Source organism: Primulina eburnea, chromosome 12 (assembly GCF_022965805.1).
Source record: "Primulina eburnea isolate SZY01 chromosome 12, ASM2296580v1, whole genome shotgun sequence".
NCBI classification, from domain to species: domain Eukaryota; kingdom Viridiplantae; phylum Streptophyta; class Magnoliopsida; order Lamiales; family Gesneriaceae; genus Primulina; species Primulina eburnea.
In genome coordinates this window covers 35,826,220-35,850,701 of record NC_133112.1, presented here as the reverse complement: position 1 = coordinate 35,850,701, position 24,482 = coordinate 35,826,220, and the positions used below count along the sequence as shown (strand labels likewise).

The following is a 24,482-nucleotide window of genomic DNA, read 5'->3' as shown; positions in this document are numbered from 1 at the left end:
ATCACTATGTTGTTTAGGGAGTATGTGTATGCTTTTCACCTTTTGAGATCAACGTTTTATCACCTTAAGTTGTATCACCCATCGCCATCACCTTTTACAAGCATTTCCGAAAGTCGAAAACAGAAGTGTTGTATATCAGAATGCACTCGAAGGTATAAAACAATAGTCAAAGTTGTATCTGGCAACGTGTTTCAAGTTGGATGCAATAATTATTATTATTCTGTTCGTTCTGATTTCCGAGGGCTGTCGAACTTGAGTTGTAAAACTCAAGATCGGCGCGGGGACGTGACATTGATATGATACCCTTGTCTCACTTTGATTGAAGATAAAAATTTAAAATGTTTTTTAAATCTTACAATATATTCTTGTAACAATTTGAGTTGACTATTTTCGTAAAACGAGAGCAAATACGAGACAGTTAATTATATGGGCTTATTGGTGTAGTCGCAACTGGGACGTGACAGAAGGATTACCGAGGAACCCTCAAGTCCCGTTCTTGGCGAGCGACGAAACCTGTGGCTCAAGATAAAAAAAACTGATGTAATGAAAATCGTGTTGGTAGATGGATGAGGTGTGACAACAATAATTTTATCACGATCGATTTTCCCATTGTTGAAAGCTATTTCTTAACTTTTGTGTTGTTCATATCTTCTGGAAGCGTAAATATTCGTAAACAACTGTACGATGATTCACTCCATTCAACACACATGTGACACTTACCTTTGATATTCTATTATTCTTGCAATAAAAATTGTAGTGGAAACATAAGAATTGTCATCTGAAACAACGTTAGGAATTTCAAAAACTGTCTTTTTGAGTCGTGACTTTATGTAACATGAAAGAAAACTTGGGAGTACATGGTTGGCTATTGTCACTCACCTAACTAAGTAAAATGACGTAGTATCAACACATGATTACTTCCTTTTGTGATGTCTCAAAGGTCAAACATTAGGGTTATGATAAATAGAGGCAATCTAGGAAAAGAAGATGGATCAAAATGATGGATTTTCGGGTTCCAGTTGTAATTATTCTTGGGGTAATATTTGCTATCTGGTATCCTACTCATGTTGAATCAGCCATTCGTCGCTATAATTTCACCGCAAGTCCATCACATACGAGCTAGCTTGAGGTTGAACCTAAAAAGTTTTAGAAGCCAGATAATAAAATGCTCCATCTTATGGTAAATTTTCATGTTTTATTTAGGTTGTAGAGAAAAACGTAACCAGGCTATGTGCAACTGTGCAAGCACGCCGATTGTGATTTGTGAGAGTCACGAACCACATACAAGACAATGTTACGATTCACTGGTCTGGTTTAAACACATGACACAACCTTCATATTTTACACATGAAAGTTGAGTTTTCTGAAATTCTGTGCGACACTTATACGTCACTCACAACCATCCCCCCACGAAACGCGACCCCGGTAGTACTACATTCATGGACTCCCTCAAAAGCCTGAACCGGGGAAAAATATCAACAAACTTATTTTAAATCAGACAGTTTTAATTTTCAATTTTTTTTAAATAATAGTAATTATATTAAAAATAAATAAATTAAGCATGCACAGTAAAAAATTTCAATTACAAGGCAACTTTAGTAGAATACATGAATATTGTTGGATTTGATAATTTTATTAAAGTAACAAAAAATTTATTAAACTACTATACTCAATTATAAAAATTATTTTTATGTAGGCAGCAATATTTGTCCAAGAAAATTGTGAAAATTTTTGAAAAAAATGATTCTAAAGTATAATATTAATTCCAACTATAATTTCTGATAAAATAACAAACAGCCGAATAAATTTTTGGCAAAATATGATCTAATTACATGTCAAATCAATATGGGCCGCAAGCCAAGCCCACTTGTCATCGAAGCCCACGAGAACTTGTCTACCATCCAAGTCTTCTTTGGTCAAGTTTCTTCTGTTCTGTCGGAACATAAGCAGTTTCTAAAATCCGGGAAATTGGAGAAGGGCGAAATGGCTTCCACCAAAAACCCTAAGAAAGCCAATCTTTTGGACCATAACTCAATCAAACACATTCTCGACGAGTCTGTGAACGAGGTTAACTACCGCTCACTCGCAGAAGCACGCATTTCATGAATACTTTCTTTTGCATTTTGCGTTCTTTTTTTGGGATTTTTTTGGTTCTGATCTGTGGATTTCGGGGTTGTAGATTGTGACGAGCAAAGGGTATCCGGAGGATGTGAGGATGAGTAATATTAGGTTGCTGATTGGGATGGTCATCATCGCCGTAGCTCTTTTTGCTCAGTTCTACAATAAAAAGTTCCCTGAGAACAGGAATTTCCTCATCGGTTGCATTGTATTATATCCTTTTTCGTTGTGTGATTCTCTTTGGAATTTGAATTTTGAATGCAATTGAGGAGTGGACTCGTGAATTGGCTCAACTATTTTATGATGATTCTCGTCCTACAAAAATCTACGGTTATCAAACTTGAATTTTGACGAGAATTTTGGATTTTGAGTTTTCAAAAGCTGCACTGACAAGTGCTAGGATTATTGCATGTTTTTTTCTGTTTAATTGTTTTTAGAACAAATATGAACTTTTTGGGCGGTTTTGGGTATTTGGGAATGAAGATGCCCTTTGATTGATTGGAACGTATGAATGTGGTGAGCACTTAAGCTTTTGAAGTTTTGTGGTCTCAAAAACATTGCTTGTTAAATCTTTGACACTGGCAAGTATATTGTATTCAATGGGATATTACAATTGATAATGTATCTGAAGGAAAAGAATGCAATCCTATTCACCTATCCTCCAAATGTAAGTTATATCGGACCTCTCTTTGTTGAATTGACACTTGATTGCATATCTTTAAGTTGTGGCTTAAATTATGTTTCAGCAGATTGGAATGGAGGTATGCACATATATCTGAAAACCTACTAGATCCTATCTATTTTAGTTGTGTTCTGGATTATTCGATTGCTTGTATGTTGATATGTCGTACATAAACGACTTCTTCTCGTTTTTTTAGCCTCCATGTTTTCGAATGGACTTTATTATATTACCATGTTTATTTAATTATTCTCTGGTGACAGCAAATGCAATACTCTTATAGGCATTAGATCAAATTTAGCCTTTTAGGACACTTTCTTTTTTTTTCTCTCTTAGAATCAATGCTAGTGTTTTTCCATTTTTAGTTTTTCAGTATCGATTGTTTGGATTGGCTTTGCTTTAAAGCATCTTGTGGTGAAAATGAGGAGGAATTATTTACAATGACACTGTGGATCAATTGAAAGAAGTGTGATGTAGCATGTTTGAGGGTAAAAATTGCAGAGGCTCAAATATTTGTTGTGAAGTCTAGGGATATATAGCATCTGGTTGTCTTGGGAGCGTAATGACATTGTTTGCACTATCTTCTAGTCTAGGGAAGTGACGTTGAATTTCATTTTTGTAATTGAACCTGATGAAATAAAGGCCAGAAGCTTGTTACCCAAGTGAACAAGCCTCTCGTGAACACCAGGAACATATCGGCATCATTCTATGAGCCTCTTGCTTTTCTGTGACAAAAGGTTCTGCAAATGATGGTACATTAGATTGAGTCAATTTAATTACAGTGGTTGTTAGGCCGTTACACCAGGACTAACACAGTCACCTTCCTTTTACTTTGTGCTGTTGGAGAACATGAGAGAGCTGTCATGTGTTTCTTAAATTTGGATAATCCAGATTAGTTTTCCAGATTCTATGTCTGCAATGGTAGGTGAGTATGAATGACCAGACTAGATCGATTGAACCTGATGAAAAAATGTCATAATTAAAGCTTCTTACCCATTTTACAAGTTTCTCATAGAATCAGAACTTTACTGGTAGTTGACCCTTCGAGTTAAGTACCAGATGTTTAGTGATGTTGTGATGCTATGTAGTGTTACATAGTAAAGACTGTTTCATTCCCCTTATTTTCCTGTTGTATGGCCAATCTCTTATGCAAGGACAGAATTTCTGCCTACGGTGATTTATTTTAGCACTGATATTACCCAAGTTATTACCGCTTAGATTAGCAATGGAGTTTGCCTGCATTGAATATCTTAAATCATGTGTGCAAGCTGAACAATCTGTGCAATTTGTTCTACAGGGGTCATTCATCACTACAGGATTGGTTGTCACGTCAAAACTGCCAAGATTCTCAGATATGTATACCCTTATCATAGGGAGTGCTGATCCCCAGTCAATATCGGCAAAGCCTCCAGTTGAATTTACTAAAACTGTCACTCAGTGGTAAGCTATTGATTCCACCTAGGCACATATCGAAATTACGAAGGTTAATTTTTTTTTAAAAAAAAAGCAATCTTTTGCATCCTACTTGTATTAATGTTTTTCTATGTATACTTGTAGGTTTACCAAGGATGGAGTTCTGGTGGAGGGCTTATTCTGGAAGGACGTCGAAGGACTAATAAATGAATATGCAAAAGAAGCTAAAAAGAGCAAATAGATCTATTGCTTATGATGTAATTTGGTGGATCGTTTTTTGGACAAAAAAGGCCTCTTGAAGTTTCCCAACATGGATTACAGCACTTGACTTGTGTTTCTCCCTTAAATGGGTATTATTATCTAACATTGAAAAAGAAAATTATCAGTAATTTTCTGTTTGGAAAAAAGCTTTTTAGTAGCTCATGCTTAAACGTTGATGACCACTTTAATGTAATTCACAACATACGTACGTATCCAAACAACACTTTTTGTGCTGGTACTGCGTATTTAAGCGTTGTTTGATCTCGGAAATTTGCCTTCGATTTAATTAGACGTAATCGATGATGGAATGGAACATGATAATTACAATGAAGAATTTGAGTCGGACGTGTGATGGTGCATTTGGATAAGTGGACTCGAGCTAATTCGATGCATTTGGAATTTTGGATGGTTGGATTTGAGCTATTTTTATTTCAAACTCAATGTATTCATTCACTTCAAATTAAATCAAGGATTTGTCATTGACCCTTAGGGCCAGTTTGGTATGTAGGACAAATGTTGGATTGATTAGTAACACTTTGTTTGCTATAATTTTACGGATATGAGATTGATTAGATGTTTGACAATTGTACTGTTGCCGTGGGAAACTAAATCCATGAATCGTAGAATGATAGAAATAATCCGGGTACCCCAAAATTTATTATCACCAAAATACCCCTGCTTGTAATAATTATCCAACTTGCAAGTGGTCTTCTCTACATCAATGTCCGAAATTCTTACGTACAGTGTTGCCTTTGTCCTGTGCTGAAGATTTTCGAAATCGAGATGGAACAACCAAATCCCCATTTCCAGCACAGATATGAAGTAATCCGAAGGTTTCTTGAAGGTAAAATTTGATACAATTCTGCTGCGAAGCTATGCGTAATTACCGATGTCAAAACTCTTGCATAATGCCTTGCGCCGTAGATGTATGAAAAATTTATTTTTCTTTGTTAACGCTTTCATCTGCATATCTATTGTATAAACTGATTTTTTTTTACAATAGTCGGTTGTTCGGTGTGTTTCTTTTGCTGTGCGAAGATTTTTTTTTTTTTTACAAGAAACCACAAAATTGGAGGTCGTCTTACATTGCAGTAGAAATTGGTTGGCTTTCTTTCTTGGGCTGTTGTGCAACTATTTAAGGGGCTGAAATACGTTACTTGGTTGGCTTTCTTTCTTGCGCCGTAAATGTTGCTTTATAACAACGGATCGAACGACGTTGGTGAAATTAAGTTCAAATCTCACCTGCAAGAGAGAAAATTTGAACTCACAAGGAGGTGCTCTAGCTTTCTGTTGCCTTTCGGTTCACATCTTTGACGGTTCTGAACTCATCTTTAAAATCTTCACGTACGACCGAAAGGAAGAGGGTTTCCAATTGGGGTCTGATTTTTGAGAGAACAAGCCGTAGGTTGGGGGACTAAAAACGATATAACAAAATAAAATAAATAGTAACATCAAGGGTATTTTGGTCTTTAGCACACTTATCATGACTTTATCAATACTATTAATTTCACACCACACGTGATATTACATAACTCTGAAATTAAATATCTTATCATATCAAACACTTATCAATCAAATTATTAATCATTCAACTATCACATCCTACGAACCAAGCGGACCCTTAGTCAAGTGGGCATCAATTCTCCTAAATATGGGAGAGGCCACGGGTTCTAAACCCACAATTCCCCTCTCCCATAGTAAAAAATAATAAATTTTGATTCAAAATTTATTATAACATATAGAAACATTTTATTTTAACGATTTTATGAGTTTTGATAAGAAAGAATATAAGATCAACGCAAAAACTTGTGTGATGTGGTTCCATGAGTCATATTTTGTGAGACGTATATCTTATTTGGGTCATCCATTAAAAAGTATTACTTTTTATGCTAAGAGTATTACTTTTTATTGTGAATATCGATAGGGTTGACTCGTCTCACAGATAAAGATTCGTGAGACCATCTCATAAGAGACCTACACTAAGATCAAAGGAATTATAGATAGATTACAAATATATAAACGAGATTTTTATAATAACTTTTATTAAATGAAAAAAGTTTAAAAATGCCAAAATTAATTACGGTTAATACTTGATAATACAGTATAAATAAGAGAGATAATAGATAAAAAAAAATGCATCCAAAAATAACAGACAATAGATCTCGATTTTGAAGAAGAGAATTGTTACAATTGAATATCAAACTCATCCAAAATTTGAGATTTAGTGTTAGATAAACTACGAGTAATCATCATAGATCTCCAATTATATTCCCACAAAGACAAGCATATGCATTTTCCATCAAAGAGATACAAGTTTAAGCACAAGGTATCACTCAGTTTACTAAATTTGAAACCATAGTGATTATACATGCATTTATGCATGAATTGGAGTACAACATTTGGATAATGAATTTCCAGTTTTCTACAGAGCCCACCGATTCTCGATGTTGTCCATAGATAATCAAATATCATTGCTAATCAGACCAAGTCTAGCACATGAACTATCCAATGACATACAACAGGCTATGCAATAAACCTGTCGGAAGAAAAAGATTCCTATTATTTTCGATTCTAGATGGTGTCCTGCTGACACTTTACGAGGTCAACGGACGAATCACGTTCAATGAGGCTGCTAGGAGTAACTTCACCAATGCTTGTAGAAGCATGTTATAGTGGCTTTGATTTCACAGAATCAGCGGCTGCCTTCGTTAACAACCATCTGCTACCTCTTACGAGTTCTTCCTTAACCATGAAAAGAACAGCAGCTGCTAGAACGCTCTGTACGATTTTCGTGCCCATACCCTTGTAAAAACCATAAAAACCTTCATAACGGATCATCTTCAGAATCGCATCCAAGGTACCTGCAAGGTGGTAAAAGCAGCTTCCAGATCTATATAACTAAGCTAATAATTTGCTCTAATTCAAGCTTAGATATATTTAATTGAAAGCAAAAAAAACAGGATCTTTGATATTTCACGTTCTTTACAGCTAGATGTAAAAGTAAGAAGCTAAATAACTTATCAAACTGCCAGAATGAAATTTTTAAGCCCGAGCAAATGGTCCAAGAGTGAATAATACCAAATTGCATCTCTTTAAGTTACACCCAAAGTGTGGCAATGATCATCTCACAAAATTGTGATCAGTTGTGTAACTTGTGTTGTAGGTTTGTCAGTTTATTCGATTATGATGTGTACAGAACTATAAGAAAGACATCACATGGAATTAAGTGGTTCAATTCCTCAGGCTACTACATAAAATAAACTGCCAGCAATTACCCCCCAAATTTTGAGGTTAACCATCACTACTTCAAACAGATTAAAAATTACAAGTGGATAAGATGGAATATTAGAATAGCAAGGGAATGAAGACTTTCATGTCACATAATTGTGCAGTGAGACCATTTTGCCTTTGTTCTAGGAGCAAGATACCTAGTGACAGCAATTAGCACTTTCAACAATTCTTAATTGTAGGCCAAATATGACTTCTCCCAAATTAAAAATTACGTGAAGATAAACATGATAGAAAAAATAGCGCAAACTCTCTGACACATCATAACTAAATTAGAATTCTAACAAATCATTATGACATCCATTGATGATGGTTCACAGCACGTATATCCAAACATTCTAAGTGCTTATGCACTTCCAAGTAGGTACAAGTTCATAGTTTATCATAGATGGGTCAGCAGTAAATACAAGGTGACTATGAGAAATGCAAATTAAGCCGCTCATACAAACAAACCTCTGTATTGACGCCTTTTATCTCCACTGGTTGATTGTTTTGCTTGAAGTCTTGACTGCAATAAAGCAATTTTACATTCCATCATAAAATTATAGAAAACATCTAACTTATAGAAAAGTTTAAACTTAAACCACATGAGTAACTTTTTCATCGGAGATTGATTATTCATGTCATATTTCTATGATGCGCGGTCAGCTCAGAAACACAACAAATAGTCATAATTAGAGAAATATTTGATAATCAGTCCATCTCAAGAAAGGACTTCGGCAGATAACTAAGAATGAGATAAGATAATCAACAGAAATACCTTAACAACCAGAAGAGGATATGTCACGACCGTAGCTCCAAGTTTTGCTAAAGCTCCAAGCAAAAATACCTACCCGGACACGATAATGTTAGTAGGAAAATGGCAGAACAAGGTAACTGTAACATTATGGAATACCATGTTATCAGAAAAAATTCAGAAGCTGTCTAAAAAACTACCTCCAAAGCAGTCACTTCACTGTTATTCTTTCGTCGCTTCTTCAGCCTCTTCAATAAGGTCTCATACAGCATAAATTGTAAAGAAGGATTGCTCACCTGTGAGAAACAGAAGCAGTTTATCAATATTAACCTCACCAGCACTATGTTAAGTTACATTGCACGTACCATAATCAATGTGGGAAAAACACCTTTCCAAAATCCCAAAACTCCAGCCTCACCATAGAGTTCTTGAATCTGTAAATTAAAACACCAATTAAAAAAAGAACATAAGAGTCATGAGTAGAGAAATGCAAGTGATGGGATTCAGAGTATAGTTCAACTAACTTCAAACACTAATGCAACCCATACCAAACATGTCTTTATCCGCTGATCTAAAATTTTTGGCCTACTATATCTTGAACCAGTTTTATATTTGAAAGAGAATAGACATTTCTAGAGACCAAGAAGCAGTATAGTACGATGGAATACCATTGTCAAGTAGGAGAAAAAGGTATGGCTAGGGATGATTAGTCTTGGTTAACATAAAAAGTTGGCTCCTTGGGTAAAATGCTATATTCAACTCTACTTGCACTTCTAGCGTTACCGCAAATAACCTGCAGCTTTACTCATACCGCGTGACTAGTTCCGAAAGAAGGAAGTTCTACTGCATCAAGAGTCAGTTCCTCAGAAGAGAAAGATTCCCTCTGATTTGGTTGACTTTTCTTCATATGAGTCTGCAAGATATACAACAAATAAATTAGGGAAGCACATATTTTCTGGTAGCTTCTTCTCATCATCTCGATATCTTGTTTTATATCTTTAAGATATATAATCCTCCTCTGGTGTCTGGTAGTTGCTTTGTGGTGCAAGTATCAAATATACAGAAGCCTATATTTTCAATTGAAATTCCTATAGGCCATCATGACCAAGATAAAACAATTCAAAATGTAAAAGGTGTACAAACAATATTTTTCAAATATTCATGACCAAAGTTTCTGAGGTTGCACCATCACCAGCTCCAGGATCCATTTGGAACCATGATAGGATGAAATTAACAGAAAGTACATTATCGGAGCTGAGTATCGAATGATAGTTTTAATCGACTGTGCAATGTGAAGAAGATCATAAGCATTTGTGTCATCAACAAAAAAGTAAAAGAAACAGAAGCACCCAACCAGCAGAATGCTGATGGAAGCTTCCAATCAGCAGCAGCCAGACTCCAGACTGACTATATAGATATATACTTAGAACCATTTTAACCACCAGTTGTAAATAAAAAATATGAAGTAAAACATTATTCACCCAGATCTTTACCTGCATGCGGGTCACAACCACCCAAATAGGATTTGTAAGCAGCACATTTACACATCCTGGAGTAAAGGACAAGGTGTGAATACCATTAATTGGGATATTCAAATAAGACCTAACTAGAGAATACACTAAAGAGGAAAAAACTGAAAGATGAGTTTCATCTAATTGCATTTATACATACAAAGAAGACAGTATCATCTATAGAACACTTGTATATGGTAAAGAATTAAAGAACAAGATTTTCACATTTTCCTACTATTGCTAATTTTTAAAAAAAGTTATGTTAAATGTCCTTGCATGTCCAAGCAGCAAGAGAGATCAATATTTTTGTTACATAGTTGGTCCAGAAGCATGTCATACATTCAATTGATTCTTCCAAATGAATAACAGAGTGATGGCAAGGAACATAATGGATATATAAGTAAATATAATGCCAATCATTATAGATTGAAACACTACCGAGCATGCTCTTATACATTGACGAAAATAAAACCACTTTATCATAACTCACAAGAAGACACTTGACAAAATCTTTTGAATTGCAATTGTGCCATACTTGCCAGTGAATTCCTCATTGTTTGTAATATTACAATCAAGTTTTAAAAAAAAATTTTAAAGATTGCTTATATATGTGGGAGCAATATATAATTCTCCAAAGAAATAAGATGTAAATTCTAAAACATGAAATATTAATGCATCTCACAATTCTGCCAAAGAAAATAGGTTCAAGTTTCTATTCATAAGGAAAAAAAACAAGTGATGGCTAACCCACCAAAAATTTATCTACATAGATTATATAACTGGATGGAGAAATTGAAGTAACATGGTTCAAGGATTGACAAGCTTGGTCTTAAATGAGCTTGACCCTATCCCCACACTCAATTGGTACAAAATTTAAAGAAATGGTGTTCTAATGTGGAACAGAAAATTAAAATTACAACTCCTGCCCCAAGAAAAAGTACAGAGGTAGTCATTATGAAGTCAATGCTACGTTGAGTAACTAAATGACTACAAAAACATGTAAAAATACAGTGCTTTATTAGGATCAAATGTATCAGAAGGATTCCTTGGATAAGTGTTTACCCTGATAGAGCAGCCACCATAAGTGAGGAGAGCATTCCAACTGATCCATCACCAGCACCTTTCCTCTTACGTTCGAGTGCAGTGGCTTCTGCCTTGTTCCTGAATATTTGATAGAAATAATAGTAAACACCCTGTACCATAAAAGGTGCAACTATATAAGAAATTAGACATTTGGACCGCTTAGGATGTAAATAGCTTTAAGGAAATTTAGATAAGAGTCATAATAGGATAACAGAGTAATTAGATAATTAATGTTTCTTTGCATTTCGGGCAAATTTTCACTTTCACTTCTTAGTCACAGATTCAGTATGATCCAGGGCTTGGTGGAGTACTGTACTAGATTTCAAAATAAGGCTGTGGGTATGAATGCCACTATATGGTTTACATGATCTTTTCTTTTCTACATAGTAGATCCACCTTCCATGAATAATGTCGGATTTGAGTTTTCTTAAGTGGAACTGTGGAAGTTAACGATGTCAGTGTTAAAAAGAGAAGGTTGTCAAAACCAGTGAGTTTGTTGAAGAGAGAAAAAATGGACGATAATAGATAGATATGTGGATTCCAAATGGTTGCTGAATAACTATTAGCTAGAAAGCAAAGCTTATCACAGATAGATGCTACTTAGATAAAACCAAAAAGAGAATGCAATTAAATAATAATTAATTTGAAGATGATCTAGTTATTGATAATTGTTAGTGTTAGTAGCTAGGGTTTGCTTTTAAATTCAACTTAAGTTCGAAAATGAAGACTGTTCCAAACAATAGGCACATAAGGAAAAATGAGCTCACATTTCACACGATTTATTTAAGATAACTGCGATGTGTTAACCAAAAAATTCCGGCGCTCTTGTGACTGGTTGCAGCCACCTGAATGTTGTCTGCTCATCCTTACATATTTGTGAGAGATTCAAGTTGATAATAAGGAGTCACTAATTACATTTCTTCCTATTTTCCAATAAAGACAAGATCCAGTAAATTTCAGTTGAATGTTATCAGCGAGCATCAGCGTGCCTAGTTTAGATATTGCTCTGTGACCTCTGAGCAATATATGGTCTCATCATGCGTTTAATAATATATAGTACAAATGGTCTCATCACGTGTGATATATGGCATGTCCAAAGACTTTATTTCAAGAATACTAATTTATTAAAAATTAGGATTACCGTGGGCCACATGCCTCCTACATTGCACACTACTCAAGAAATGCTTCTGTTGGTATAGCATATAATCCTCATCACCCCTCCATAACTTCTTAATACGAGTTTAGAATACTATCCCATCTTTCTATTCTAAATCATTAACAAGGAACATGACTTGTGACACCAAATAATAAGTAGATGCAGATGATATGTAACATAGTCTTTATTGGCACACTTTTCAATATAGGGACCACGTGCTCCTTCTGCTATTAAACAGCATGTATTGCGCCTCAGATCACATCACCTTCAGCATCAAAATAAATCTCATTCCGGTTATAACTTATCCGAGCAAAAGACATTTCATCACGAAATTTCACTACAGTTAAAAGTTTGCCCTTGGCGTAACTATGAGACATGTACCAACAACGGATCCAAATTCGAGTCTTTGAATTAAACTAGTCGTGTTTAATACTGAAACTCTGACTCAAACTTAATTAAACTAGTTAGTTGAACAATCAACAAAGCCTCGCAATAAATAAAAATACAACCAAGGAAAGGTTCTTGTAAAAAAAAAAGGAAAGGAAAGCTCACCTGCGATGCAGCGGTGCCGACTAGCGACGGAGCCAGTCCTCCATACAGCCGACCCCACCCTTCGTGCTTAACAACCTAAAGTATAATCCACATCAAACTAAACGCATTACGCGCGAGAAAGGAAGCAGAAAAAATATCACTTAAATTGCAAATTTTTCAGCTAAAAAGAAAAAAAAAAAAAAACACACACACACACACCACCTGATACATCTGCGCTACGGTCCCAACGCTATTTTTCTCCTTTTTCGGATCTCTCTCCGTTTGTTGCCGAGTATTTACCTAACACAACACAGATCATCACACACTTGACTTACCGAAGCAAAAAAAAAAAATCACCAACGATCAGAGAAAAAAACATGGATCAAAGCAAATACGATCGAAAATTAAGAAAATCACAGTCTGGAGAGGATAAGTAATGAGCTGAGCAATGATGCCACCGCCTGCGCCTGCGAGGCCGTTGATCAAAGCCTCCGACATGATCTCTCTCAAACTTCCGGTTAGTTTCAGAATTTGGGGAAGAAAGAGAAATGACTCCAAATACTGAGTTGGCCGACGGACAATGCCGTGTGGAATATTAAGAATTTTAACGCCGTGATACCCATCATCTATTTGACAACTAACGGCGTTAATCAGTGTTATCCTTATTCTTACAATAACCACGTTGACAATTATTTTAGTCGTTGGCCACGTGATTATATTAATTAGTTCTAATTAGCTACGAAGCTTCGGAGTAAATTCTAATATATTTTTCCAAATTAACTTTGTTTAATTTAGTTTTAAAATATATTTTAATTCAAATATTGTTATTTTCAAAGTTATAGTTTTAAAAATAATTTACTTTACTAAATATTTTACATTAAGTCTTATATAACTGAAATATCTCATATTACTTTTTTATTCTAAATTATTTGTTCCCATTCTTTACTGCCTAGTTATCATAAAAAAAATAGGCAGATTCATGCCAGGGACCTCATTCCTCTTCTCCTCCATTGCTTTATATTTTTTTCATTATTTCAAGTAAGTTACATTACAAGCATTGTTCAATCTCTGTTCAATCTTTTTGTATTTTTAAACTGAGTAGGTCTCATGTGAGACCGTCTCACGGATCTTAATCTGTGAGACGGGCCAACCTTACTCATATTCACAATAAAAAGTAATACTTTTAGCATAAAAAGTAATATTTTTTCATGGATGACCCAAATAAGAGATCCGTCTCACAAATATGACCCGTGAGATCGTCTCACACAAGTTTTTGCCTTTTAAACTTGCGTCATTCAATTTTTGATAACTCTTAAGAATATTTAACTCAACATAGGAGTATCTATCGAAGACGGTTCAAGTCCACCATAATCTTGTGACATTCCATCAATTTCCAATAATTAGATCCTTGAATTCGGGTTTATGTGAGAACTTTGTATGGTTTTCAAGGATTCGGCAAAAGAATTGTTTCAACAATCATAAAATATACTTATTTTATAAATACATATCACGAATCTTTCACTCATTAATACATATAAATAAAAGAATTCACATATATTTCAAAAAATTCACACAAACTTCATTTGCAATAATTTGCAAAGCATCTACTTATTTCACCTTAAAAATATTCTTAATTAAAAAGACTTAAAATTATGGAAAAATAATGATAATAATCAAGCCAAATTTTTTAAAAAAATTAAAATCAAAATTAGAAAATTTTATTTGAGTCAGTATATCAACAATTTGACAGAACAAAAATGTTTTGTCATATATCTATTCATATATATTATTATAAACAAAAAATTAATTATTATTTGTGTAAAAAAATTAGGTGGACAAAAAATAAATTCATACATGTCTGAATAACTTGAATAGATGTGCTTTCAAGCTCTTGACGCAGGAATTGATGAGAAAAGAAAAGATATTGACATAGAAATTGACAGTGAGAAAGGTTTAAATGATATCTTTGTAATTTGATATAACAAAAGATTATTTGATAAATTAACTTAATTCAAAGCTAAAATTGATTATAGTAATTTGGTGAAGGCTATTTAAGAAAATCTCCCAAAAGATTATCTATCAACTCTTCATGTTTTCAAATCTTGAGTACCAGTACTTTTGTCGGTATGTATTCTCAAGGTAAGTGTGCTCAAGATCGGCTAACCCAAGAATTGATAGATTTTTTTTTCATGAAGAGCTTTGGACAATCTTGAAATTTGACAAGGGTTGTGGATCAATTAATCTCGTACATGATTTTCGGAATAATAGTTGTATAAATAGTTAAGATTTATTAAAAGTATTTCTTCATAAAGTAATACAGGTGATTTAAAATTAAAATAATTCAAATATATATTTCTATTGTTACAAAGTATTAGTTATCATTTTTACCAAAAATATCAAAACGTGATGATGGGACTGATATATAAATTATATATCGATTAAAAAAAAGTTTTATTATGATGACGTCTCCGCCCTCCGGTACATCCTATATTCCTAATATTTCTTCCATGAAAAAACAAACCGCGGGCGCCATACATATCCAGCATAGCATTTTCAACACAAACATTAACTTTGATGAAAAATCCAGATAGTTGAACTTCCTTTGGATCCTCCTCTGGTTGCTGCAAAGGCTGTCAGCACCAAAGGCACTTGAGAATTCTATTTCATCGAAACCAAGACCAGATCGCAAACATTTGAAACGACTGCGACTCTTCAAATCGACTATTATCTATAGCTTATCCTATAATCCGTTGTTATGAGATTACAAATTCTGGTTTGAACAGCTCCTTTGGCATCATGCAAATTGTCACACTTGGCATTCATGTCAAACATAGATGTACTTACATCAATATCAGAGTGTTTAATACAGAACTATGTTTCATCTATTCAAAATCCAATAGCTTCCACCAACTCTGTTGCACAAGAACTGCACAAGCTAGCTCTCTCCTCCTTAGGAAGTTTTTGTGAACCATTGCGAATTTATAGCAGCATCACGCTTGGGAACGATTCGATCCAAATCTGGAGAATTAAGGTTTTTTTGGAGAGCAGATCAGTTGATGCACCTGCACATTCACCACATAGTGCAGAATGTAACTTAGCATGCGACTAAGCTTTATTATTATTCTCTTGGTAGTAGAATGTAAGTCGTACTCGATCGATGAAATCGTCATATTCAATTGCCTTGTTTTATCCACCACTTTTGTCAAATTGTGAAACCAATAACTCCAGAACCTTGGGCAACACCGCCAAGTGCATCCCTCAATTCATTCGACTCAATCCTTCCACTCCTGTCCCTATCAAATCTCTCAAAAATGGCCTAAACAAAATGAGGAACCAATCAGAATAACACATTGTGAACTTCAAGGAAAGTATTCAAATTCCAGATATATGAAGGAGTTGAGACAAACCCTCCATCTCTGAAGACTGTAAAAGATTTGTGTCAATTCCTTTGGACCTGTTTCAAGACAGGATAGTAAACCAATGACCTACAAATTTTAGATTTATCAAAGAATTGATATTAAAGCACTTGAGACCGCAAATATGTAGATTTGAAGCTGCAAAGATTTGAATAATTTAATGGGTAGAAGACTCAAAAGTATTAAAAAAACACTCCAATGCACTTACAATCATAGAAACCATAATCTCAAAGAATCCCACAAAAAAAACACCATTGCCAGTACAGGTTCAGGGCTTATCCACTGCTAAAGCAAAGGTCCACTCTCTCCCCAATAAAAAAAATCTTGCAGTATCAGTAACCAATCTCAAGGTTCTTCATTTCTTGTTTCGACGGTGGGTGACCACTGCAAGGATAAAATATCAAGAAATATGCCAGATTCATACAAAAAAAATAACCTGGCACTAAATAAAAGTGTAGTCCACTCACAAGAATCGTATAATTTAACATCCAGTTATCCATTTTCCTTTGTCAAATCAAATTATTCGTGATGAAAATACTGCTATATAGATTGCATTTGTCCGATAAATTTAGGTTGTCTACTCACGGAACCCCTGCCAAATTATTTTATAAATATTGATGTTAAACTTGTATCAAAATCATATAATCCTCTTTTAAAATAAACATATTGTCCTGCCTGTAAGACAATGCATTTATTCCCGAGTTTAATCCCATTTTCATAACAAACACAAGCCTTTTCATATCAGAATACTTCTCAAGTTAATTTGCATTGTTCTCAATCTTGATCCTCCATAACCCGAATTCGAGAATTTCTCGGTATCGTATTCCATCGAACCCATCCATAGTTGCCAAGATTCAGAAAATTCCTTAGGACATCATTGATATATCAATCAAAACATTTGTGTGTGTGTGTTTATATTAATATCAGATGGGGTTTTTCATGTGCTCGTTGGCTATTGTGATGTCCCACTGTTATATATGAACACCATCTAGGGCCGTACCTCCTATGAGACTATAAAGGCCATCACTTCAGGGCCCGGACCTCACAGGGGCCCAAAAAAAATCATATCATTTAGTTGAGGCATGTACCTAAATAGTACGTGCAATGGATATTTAAAAAAAATTGGACATTGATCCATTGAAAACATGATTAAATATGATGATTGTGTTCATTGTTGATTTAATCAAATTGTAGAGCCCAAACAATAAAGCTACACGACTCATTAATTACATTTTTAAAAATTTTGTATGCATAAAATGGTAATGTTTATCTAATATATTTATTATTTTATCTTGTGTCAGCTCATCTGTTAAACTTTTATACTTTACTTGTCGATTATTTAGCCTCTTTTATTGAATTTATGTAGTTAGGCTCATTTCAAAAAATAAAACACAAAGAATTGTGATACTTACGCCTATTTTACATATCTTTATTTTCTATTTTCTTGAATAAAATATTATATTTATTATTTAAAACAAATCATATATTTTTACAATATTGGTTCATTTTGTTATTTTGATAGTTTATATCGATAAATTTCAATTTTGGCAACACATCTTACAATTTTTGTCAATTTCAATCTTTTTTCAATATAATTGTTCATATGATACTGCATTACATTAGAGCCATATTGATGTTGTGGCGCACGAAGAAAAAAATCGTAAAAAGATAAATATATAACTCGTAGATTATATTTCCTTATATCTATTGTTTGGATATTCTTAATTTGCAAAATGAGTTTTACGGTTATTTATCACAACAATTTTTTTTTTTAACATATTGTCTCATATCCTGTGAACCACATGTACGGTTCTGACACCATCTTCATGCATGAATCTAGAAAGAAGGAGATATGAAATGTTTCTAGCAGATTAACTCTTGCCTTACTATGTGTTCAGAATGATTTGACGCAGAATTTTTTCAAGGTGATGAATCCACAATTTTACTCGAGTTGGTCTATTGACTATTTTTGAAACTCGTCTTTATCATAAATTAAAAGGCACTGGAGAAATGTCAAACTAATTCTGTAAATTGACACGTGTGTGATTTTGATCATTTGATCAGTCAATTTTTATCTCAATCTGATATTTTATTTTTTTTTGGTAACTTTTTTTTCGTCCGGATTGCGGCATCACAGTCAGATCATGGGCAAAAACTTGTGTGAGACGGTCTTACGGATCATATTTGTGAGACGGATATCTTATTTGGACAATTCATGAAAAAAGTATTACTTTTTATGCTAAGAGTATTACTTTTTATTGTGAATATGGGTAAGGTTGACCCGTCTCACAAATTAAGATCCGTGAGACGGTCTCACATAAAACTCACTCCGGACCAAGTTATAGGACAAATTTGACTACCTTTATGGTTTAGGGGAAATTAAATTAAATCTATAACACCACTGTGTTTTGTTTGCACAAAATATAGGACTCCCCGTGTATTGTTTTTAAACTTGCCCTTTTATGTTTATTATGTGGAAATTGTAGAATATTGATGTATTATTTTTTAAAATAGAATATTGATAATTGAGCATGCTGTTTATATATATGTATATGTGTGTGTGCATGTGCGTGTGCGTGTGCACTCGCACTTCTGTGGTCGTGATGAATATACTAAGAGGCCTAAGGGAGTGACGCCGAGTGGTTTTTTTTACCGTATTCTGTCATTAAAATTAATGAGTATTTTAAAATTATTATAAAAAATGTTTCAAGAAATATTGTAACATAGTATACATATAGTTTTGTTATATTGTTCGTCAATCGTGTTCATCTTTATGTATATCAATGAGATGACATCCGCCTATTGAATATGATAAATTATATCAAAATTATATACCCTCAGGTGAGTAACACCAACTTATAACAAGTTTTCCCATTTTTTCTTTTTTTTAAAAAAAATGAAGAATTAGTAGCATGTTAAGTTTACTTGAGATGTTACATGTAACTTGGAATTATTACAGGAGGGTTGAGTGCAATTAGTCCAATCTTATATGTTGTGTTTGGATTAGTGTATTCGAAAACCAATGGATTTTCGATTATAATTTTGTTATTTACAATGAAAATAGATCAAATCCTAAAATTATATCTTATTTATTTACAAATTAATGATATAAACTCGAATGAATTTTAAATATGCTGATGAAATCAATCCTAATTAACATGAAATACTATATAAACATGTAACTCAGCTGCATTTTCTATATAAAATGATGGGTAACTCCAAGGATTATTACTTGGTCCAATTAATTCTTTTTTAAGAAAGCTATTTATTTCTTCTTTACAATATTTTAAAAGTCTAGGTCTCATTGGAATTGGCATAGCTTTAGTAGGAATTTTATCATCAGTAAAATCTGTATGAGGAAGAATTACTTGATGTTTTTTCCTATTCCAAAAAGTATTAGGAACCTCTGCACATATCTCTTTAGATATGTTTTCTGAAATAATTTTTATTTTTTCCTGAATTTTTTCAGAATTAATTTTTTCTTTAATATTTTTTAAAAAAATTCATATTTTAATGAAGTTACAAAATTTTCTTTATTAACTATTATTTTTTGTAAAATATTAATAGATTTTGATATTGGTATATATTGTTGTGAATGGAAAAAACAAATCATTTGTGACTGAAATAGGGAATTAATTCTTCATGTTGAAATAGGGAATTAATTCTAATAAAAATTATTAAGTTTACATGACATTAAGCTGCTAGATACAGACCACCTTTCATGTTGAAATAGGGAATTAATTCTTCACAGCTTTAAAATAATTAAAATTCTAGCTTGATAGACCAACACATGTATAATAATTCTTGACAAGTTTGTGACTGAATGCATTCACTTCTTAACTACCAGTTTATTCCTCATCCCATGCTAGAATTAAATATTCTATGCCTATTCCAATTGCTCGAACTGCCAAATGTGTGCTCAATTCTACATCATCTCGAAAATTATAAAATTTAAACATTATCATGGAAAGCTTTAAACTGTAGAGAATAATTAAGAAATATCTAAATGAGTTACCCGTATATTATTCTCGATTTCAGTTATCCTAAAGATATTATTTACTCTAACAGTTGATCTAATGACTCGTGTTTTTTCATATTAACACTATCAACATTAATATCACACATGTGTTCGGAAATAAAACTCTATATGCATGATTGAAGACAAGCAAATATCACACATTAATATCACCCATACTCTGTTTGGTATGTGTGATAAGCAAATGATAGATTGTTAAACTCATGTTTGTCTCATTTTTTATGGGTCCAATTAATCAAGAAGCACCTGATAAAAAAAACTTATTTGGGTGAGAAGACATCTCATTGTTTTGGGAGGATTGAGAATCTAATTCTTAAAATATTACATAAATTACCATTTTAGCCCAAAAAAAATCTCATTTTCACATAAATAATTTCATGATGAAACTAAATAAAATTTTAAAAATAGAGAAAAAATTAATTAGAAATCCACGTATCATCCTCTGCGCTTAAAAAAAATAGAGAAAGAAATGAGATAAAATGCAAAATCTTATTAATTTTTATTAAAAAATAAATTATCAGATAAATACATAATCTATACTTTAAAATTTTATAAAATATTTATTTATTAATAGATGAACACATGATTTCAAAAACATTGCTACAAATATCATTTTATATACCAAATTGTCATCAATGTTAGTTTAGGGTATTTTTGTCTCAACAACAAAAAATGTAAAATTTATCATTCTCATTAAAATTTTACCAAACAAAACATTTTTCATCACTACATATTATATATCCTTACCTTAAGTTTTGTCATCAATTCAATTAGTTATCATATCCTACACACCAAACGTAGCCTAAAGGTAGCGTCTAATCAACTTAACTAGGGTTCTTTTAGTCCGAAAACTTTGATAACGGCCGGAGAGTGTGTGTGTGTCCCATCGGACAGACGTCGAAAATACACATAAGAATCTTTGTACATATTGGATGTTTAATTTGTATGTTCAAATTCATTAAAAAAGGTATATGGTTATATGCATGAATGATGTTATATATCTATACACGCACACACGAACACACACAAATTAGCAGGTAGTGACATTGTCAAAATTAACATTTGACGTGTGTGGTCGTCCGCAATTATCAGATTCTTGATAATTTGAATATTATGTAAAATCACACAATTGTATAGATACTATGAATGTGCCATTTTATATACAATAGAAGTTGCCAACTTGTGTAGTTTCTAGTTTTTTAGGCTATTAGGAGCTACGAGAGATTCGTCAAAGTTTTTGCCCTAGCTAGTGTTCCATGATATTTGTCGATTGTGGGATTTTCTTGAAAAAGGGTTTGGAAAACAAGTGGATCGAGGTACAAATTACTTGATTAATTAATTTGGTTTGTGACAATATAACTTAAATGATTTTTTATAGGTAAAAACTTGTGTGAGACGATCTCACGGGTCATATTATGTGAGACGGATATTTATTTGGATAATTAATGAAAAAATATTACTTTTTATGCTAAGAGTATTAATTTTTATTGTGAATATGGGTAGGGTTGACCCGTCTCACAGATTGTGATCCGTGAGACGGTCTCACATGAGACCTACTCTTCTTTATATACAAGGGATGTGGAATTAATTGTTTCAATTTAAGTATATATATAAATGAGTTTTATTTTTTCAATTTCCATTTTCCAAGAAAATTAAACAAGTAAATCGAGTCCAAAGTCCAAATGCATCAGCTTCTTTTCTAAAATCACTTAATTATAGTCATTTAAAGGGTTTTTTTTTAAAAATTATGATCGAAGGGTTTTCAACACAGACAAAATGTTTTTTTAATACGAGAATCAACAATATATGCGAGTTACTCGGAAACTGTAGGGACGATAAAAAAAGGGTTTGACACGAGTGTGGCCAAACCCGAGACCCGCCCCTCCATCCACTATATAATTTTAATTTTTTTTAAAAAGTGTGATTTTTTAATTAGTCACTACACGTACAATTAAAAAAATGTTTATAATTTAATAAATTATCAAAGTCACTTTCCAATTTTATAGCAATAATATTTAGGGAAAAAAATTATCATAAATTAAAATCTATTAATTTCTATTCAACTCATAAAGAAAAAATTACATAATTTTATATTTCCATATAAACATATTATAACAAAATACAACTGTTTTAATAAGTAAACATAATTCAATTTTAGTCCTGTTAATTTTTTTAATGTTTTGCCATTTTAGTTCATTTTTTAGAAAATGGCTGTGTAGTTGATGTAATGTCAGCAACCCCATAAAAAGAAGACTAAAATTATAAATTACAATAAATTAAAATATATGAGACTAAGCTCGGTTTTAACAATCAATATTAATGTTACAAAATCGTGAAGAGCTAAATATATAAAATGATTGTAGCAATTTTCGCTGAAAATAGTTAGTACCTTTATTTAGGTTTGAATAGGCCTTTTGTGAGACGGTTTCATGAATCTTTATCTGTGAGACGGGTCAAACCTACTGATATTACAATAAAAAAGTAATATTCTTAGCATAAAAAGTAATAATTTTTCATGGATGACCCAAATAAAAAATCTGTCTTACAAAATACGACTCATAAAACCGTCTCACACAAATTTTTGTCTTTAATTTTACTACTTTGTTCTAAGATTAGAGAAGACAACATATGCTTTAGAATAGCATTTACTATGGTTATTCTTACTAAAAGCATTTGAAACTCTAAAAAAAAAAAAACGTAATGAATAGTTAGAAATTGACGTGTATTTCCACTACTTTGTGAATTCTTATCCAAATTAAAATATGTGTACCCATTTTATTTATATAATAAAATAGCATTTCAAAATTATTTTTCATCTTTTTTTTCAAATAATAGAGTTTAATTCGGTATCTTATTCTAAGTAATATAACCTATTTTCAAATTTAAAATGTTAGGAATGCAATAATTGTTTTTACTTGATAGAACAATCGAAACATAGTGTTTGAAATTTATGGTTGAAAATATAAGAGTTACATCATTATCACCATATATAACTTTTGATAAAGTTACAAGCGATCAATCCTACAATTAGTATCAGAGTCAAGATTACATTTTCAACTCTCATTGATCGTAATGAGTACAATTATTGTGATAGACTTGTGGGTATAATAATTTCATTTTTTTGGTAGAGCGATCGAAACGATGTGTTTGTTTTATTGTATACTTGGAAATATTAAAGTTGTATCATTACTACAAGTTATAGCTTTTGATAAAACGATAAGCGTTAGATCCTAAAAAAAAACACTCACTTATCATTAAAAGGAAAAATAGCTAAACTTATCATCTATGTTTGTTTTTGGGTTATTTAACATGTTGATTCACACATGATGCAAATAAAATCTTGACAATAATTATGTTACCATTATTGACAGTCCATTAATATCCAAATTTTTTTATTATAAAAAATCATACATAATTTGACATCAATAATAAAAATTATCACGCAAAAAATAATGACAATTACACATTTCATTTCCAAAAGATATTATCAGAAAACAAAAACTTGTGTGAGACGGTCTCATGAATCATATTTTATGAGACACATCTTATTTGAGTCATCCATGAAAAAATATTATTTTTTATGTTAAGTATTACTTTTTATTGTGAATATCGGTAGGGTTGACCCGTTTCACATATAAAGATTCGTGAGACCGTCTCACAAGAGACCTACTATTATCATAAACATTACTTAAAAATAATTTCTCTAAACATAAGTATTTATAATAAATCATAAAGACACACATGATAATTTTAACATTAAAAACAAATGATCCTATAATCCAATCAATTAAATAATCTGACCATGTACTTATTGATATGTAATAAGGCAAAAACTTGTGTGAGACGGTCTCACGGGTCGTAGTTGTGAGACGGATCTCTTATTTGGATCATCCATGAAAAAGTATAAGTTTTTATGCTAAGAGTATCACTTCTTATTGTGAATATGGGTAGGATTGACCCGTCTCACAGATTAAGATCCGTGAGACGGTCTCACATGAGACTTACTCATGTAATAAATCACAAAATTAGGATTAATGTACATTCTAAATTTTAAATTAAAAATAAAGGTTGGCACACGTGGACAACCAGAAAAGACGGTTCTGCCGTTTTATCAAAATTATATTTTAATTAATCAACCGACTTTTTTAATTATTAAGTAATTATTAAACTATTGACATCCTAAGTACCCCTAATTTAGAAGTATTTTAATAAATAAAGTTGTATAAATTAAGCGTAATTAAGATTCCCATTAAA

At 32.5% G+C, this 24,482-nt stretch overlaps 2 protein-coding genes and 1 non-coding gene across 4 annotated transcripts; 2 read left to right on the top strand and 1 right to left on the bottom strand.

The window, feature by feature from the left end:
• The first annotated feature begins 1,925 nt into the window (after positions 1 to 1,925).
• LOC140808189 (signal peptidase complex subunit 2-like) lies at positions 1,926 to 4,693 on the top strand. Its single transcript, XM_073165248.1, has 5 exons — positions 1,926 to 2,067; positions 2,180 to 2,331; positions 2,704 to 2,785; positions 4,095 to 4,237; positions 4,355 to 4,693. Exons 1-5 carry the CDS (start codon positions 1,984 to 1,986, stop codon positions 4,449 to 4,451), a joined length of 558 nt encoding a protein of 185 aa, XP_073021349.1. The 5' UTR covers positions 1,926 to 1,983; the 3' UTR covers positions 4,452 to 4,693.
• LOC140808562 (small nucleolar RNA snoR74) lies at positions 3,435 to 3,557 on the top strand. Its single transcript, XR_012112979.1, has one exon. It is a non-coding gene; the product is annotated as a small nucleolar RNA snoR74 (small nucleolar RNA).
• A 2,021-nt stretch (positions 4,694 to 6,714) lies between the features above and the next one.
• Positions 6,715 to 13,355, bottom strand: LOC140807433 (peroxisomal nicotinamide adenine dinucleotide carrier-like). Of its 2 annotated transcripts, none has more exons than XM_073164268.1 (11): positions 13,194 to 13,355; positions 12,999 to 13,076; positions 12,798 to 12,872; positions 11,073 to 11,199; positions 9,989 to 10,047; positions 9,307 to 9,408; positions 8,861 to 8,929; positions 8,696 to 8,791; positions 8,520 to 8,588; positions 8,213 to 8,267; positions 6,715 to 7,332 (listed from the first exon to the last, which is right to left on the bottom strand). In XM_073164268.1, the coding sequence occupies exons 1-11, from the start codon at positions 13,272 to 13,274 to the stop codon at positions 7,139 to 7,141; spliced, it is 1,005 nt and encodes a 334-aa protein (XP_073020369.1). In that variant the 5' UTR covers positions 13,275 to 13,355; the 3' UTR covers positions 6,715 to 7,138. The 2 variants fall into 2 exon arrangements, with proteins under 2 accessions (XP_073020369.1, XP_073020368.1); XM_073164267.1 differs by having other exon boundaries at positions 9,989 to 10,042; positions 11,068 to 11,199; positions 13,194 to 13,354.
• Between the last annotated feature and the right edge of the window lie 11,127 nt (positions 13,356 to 24,482).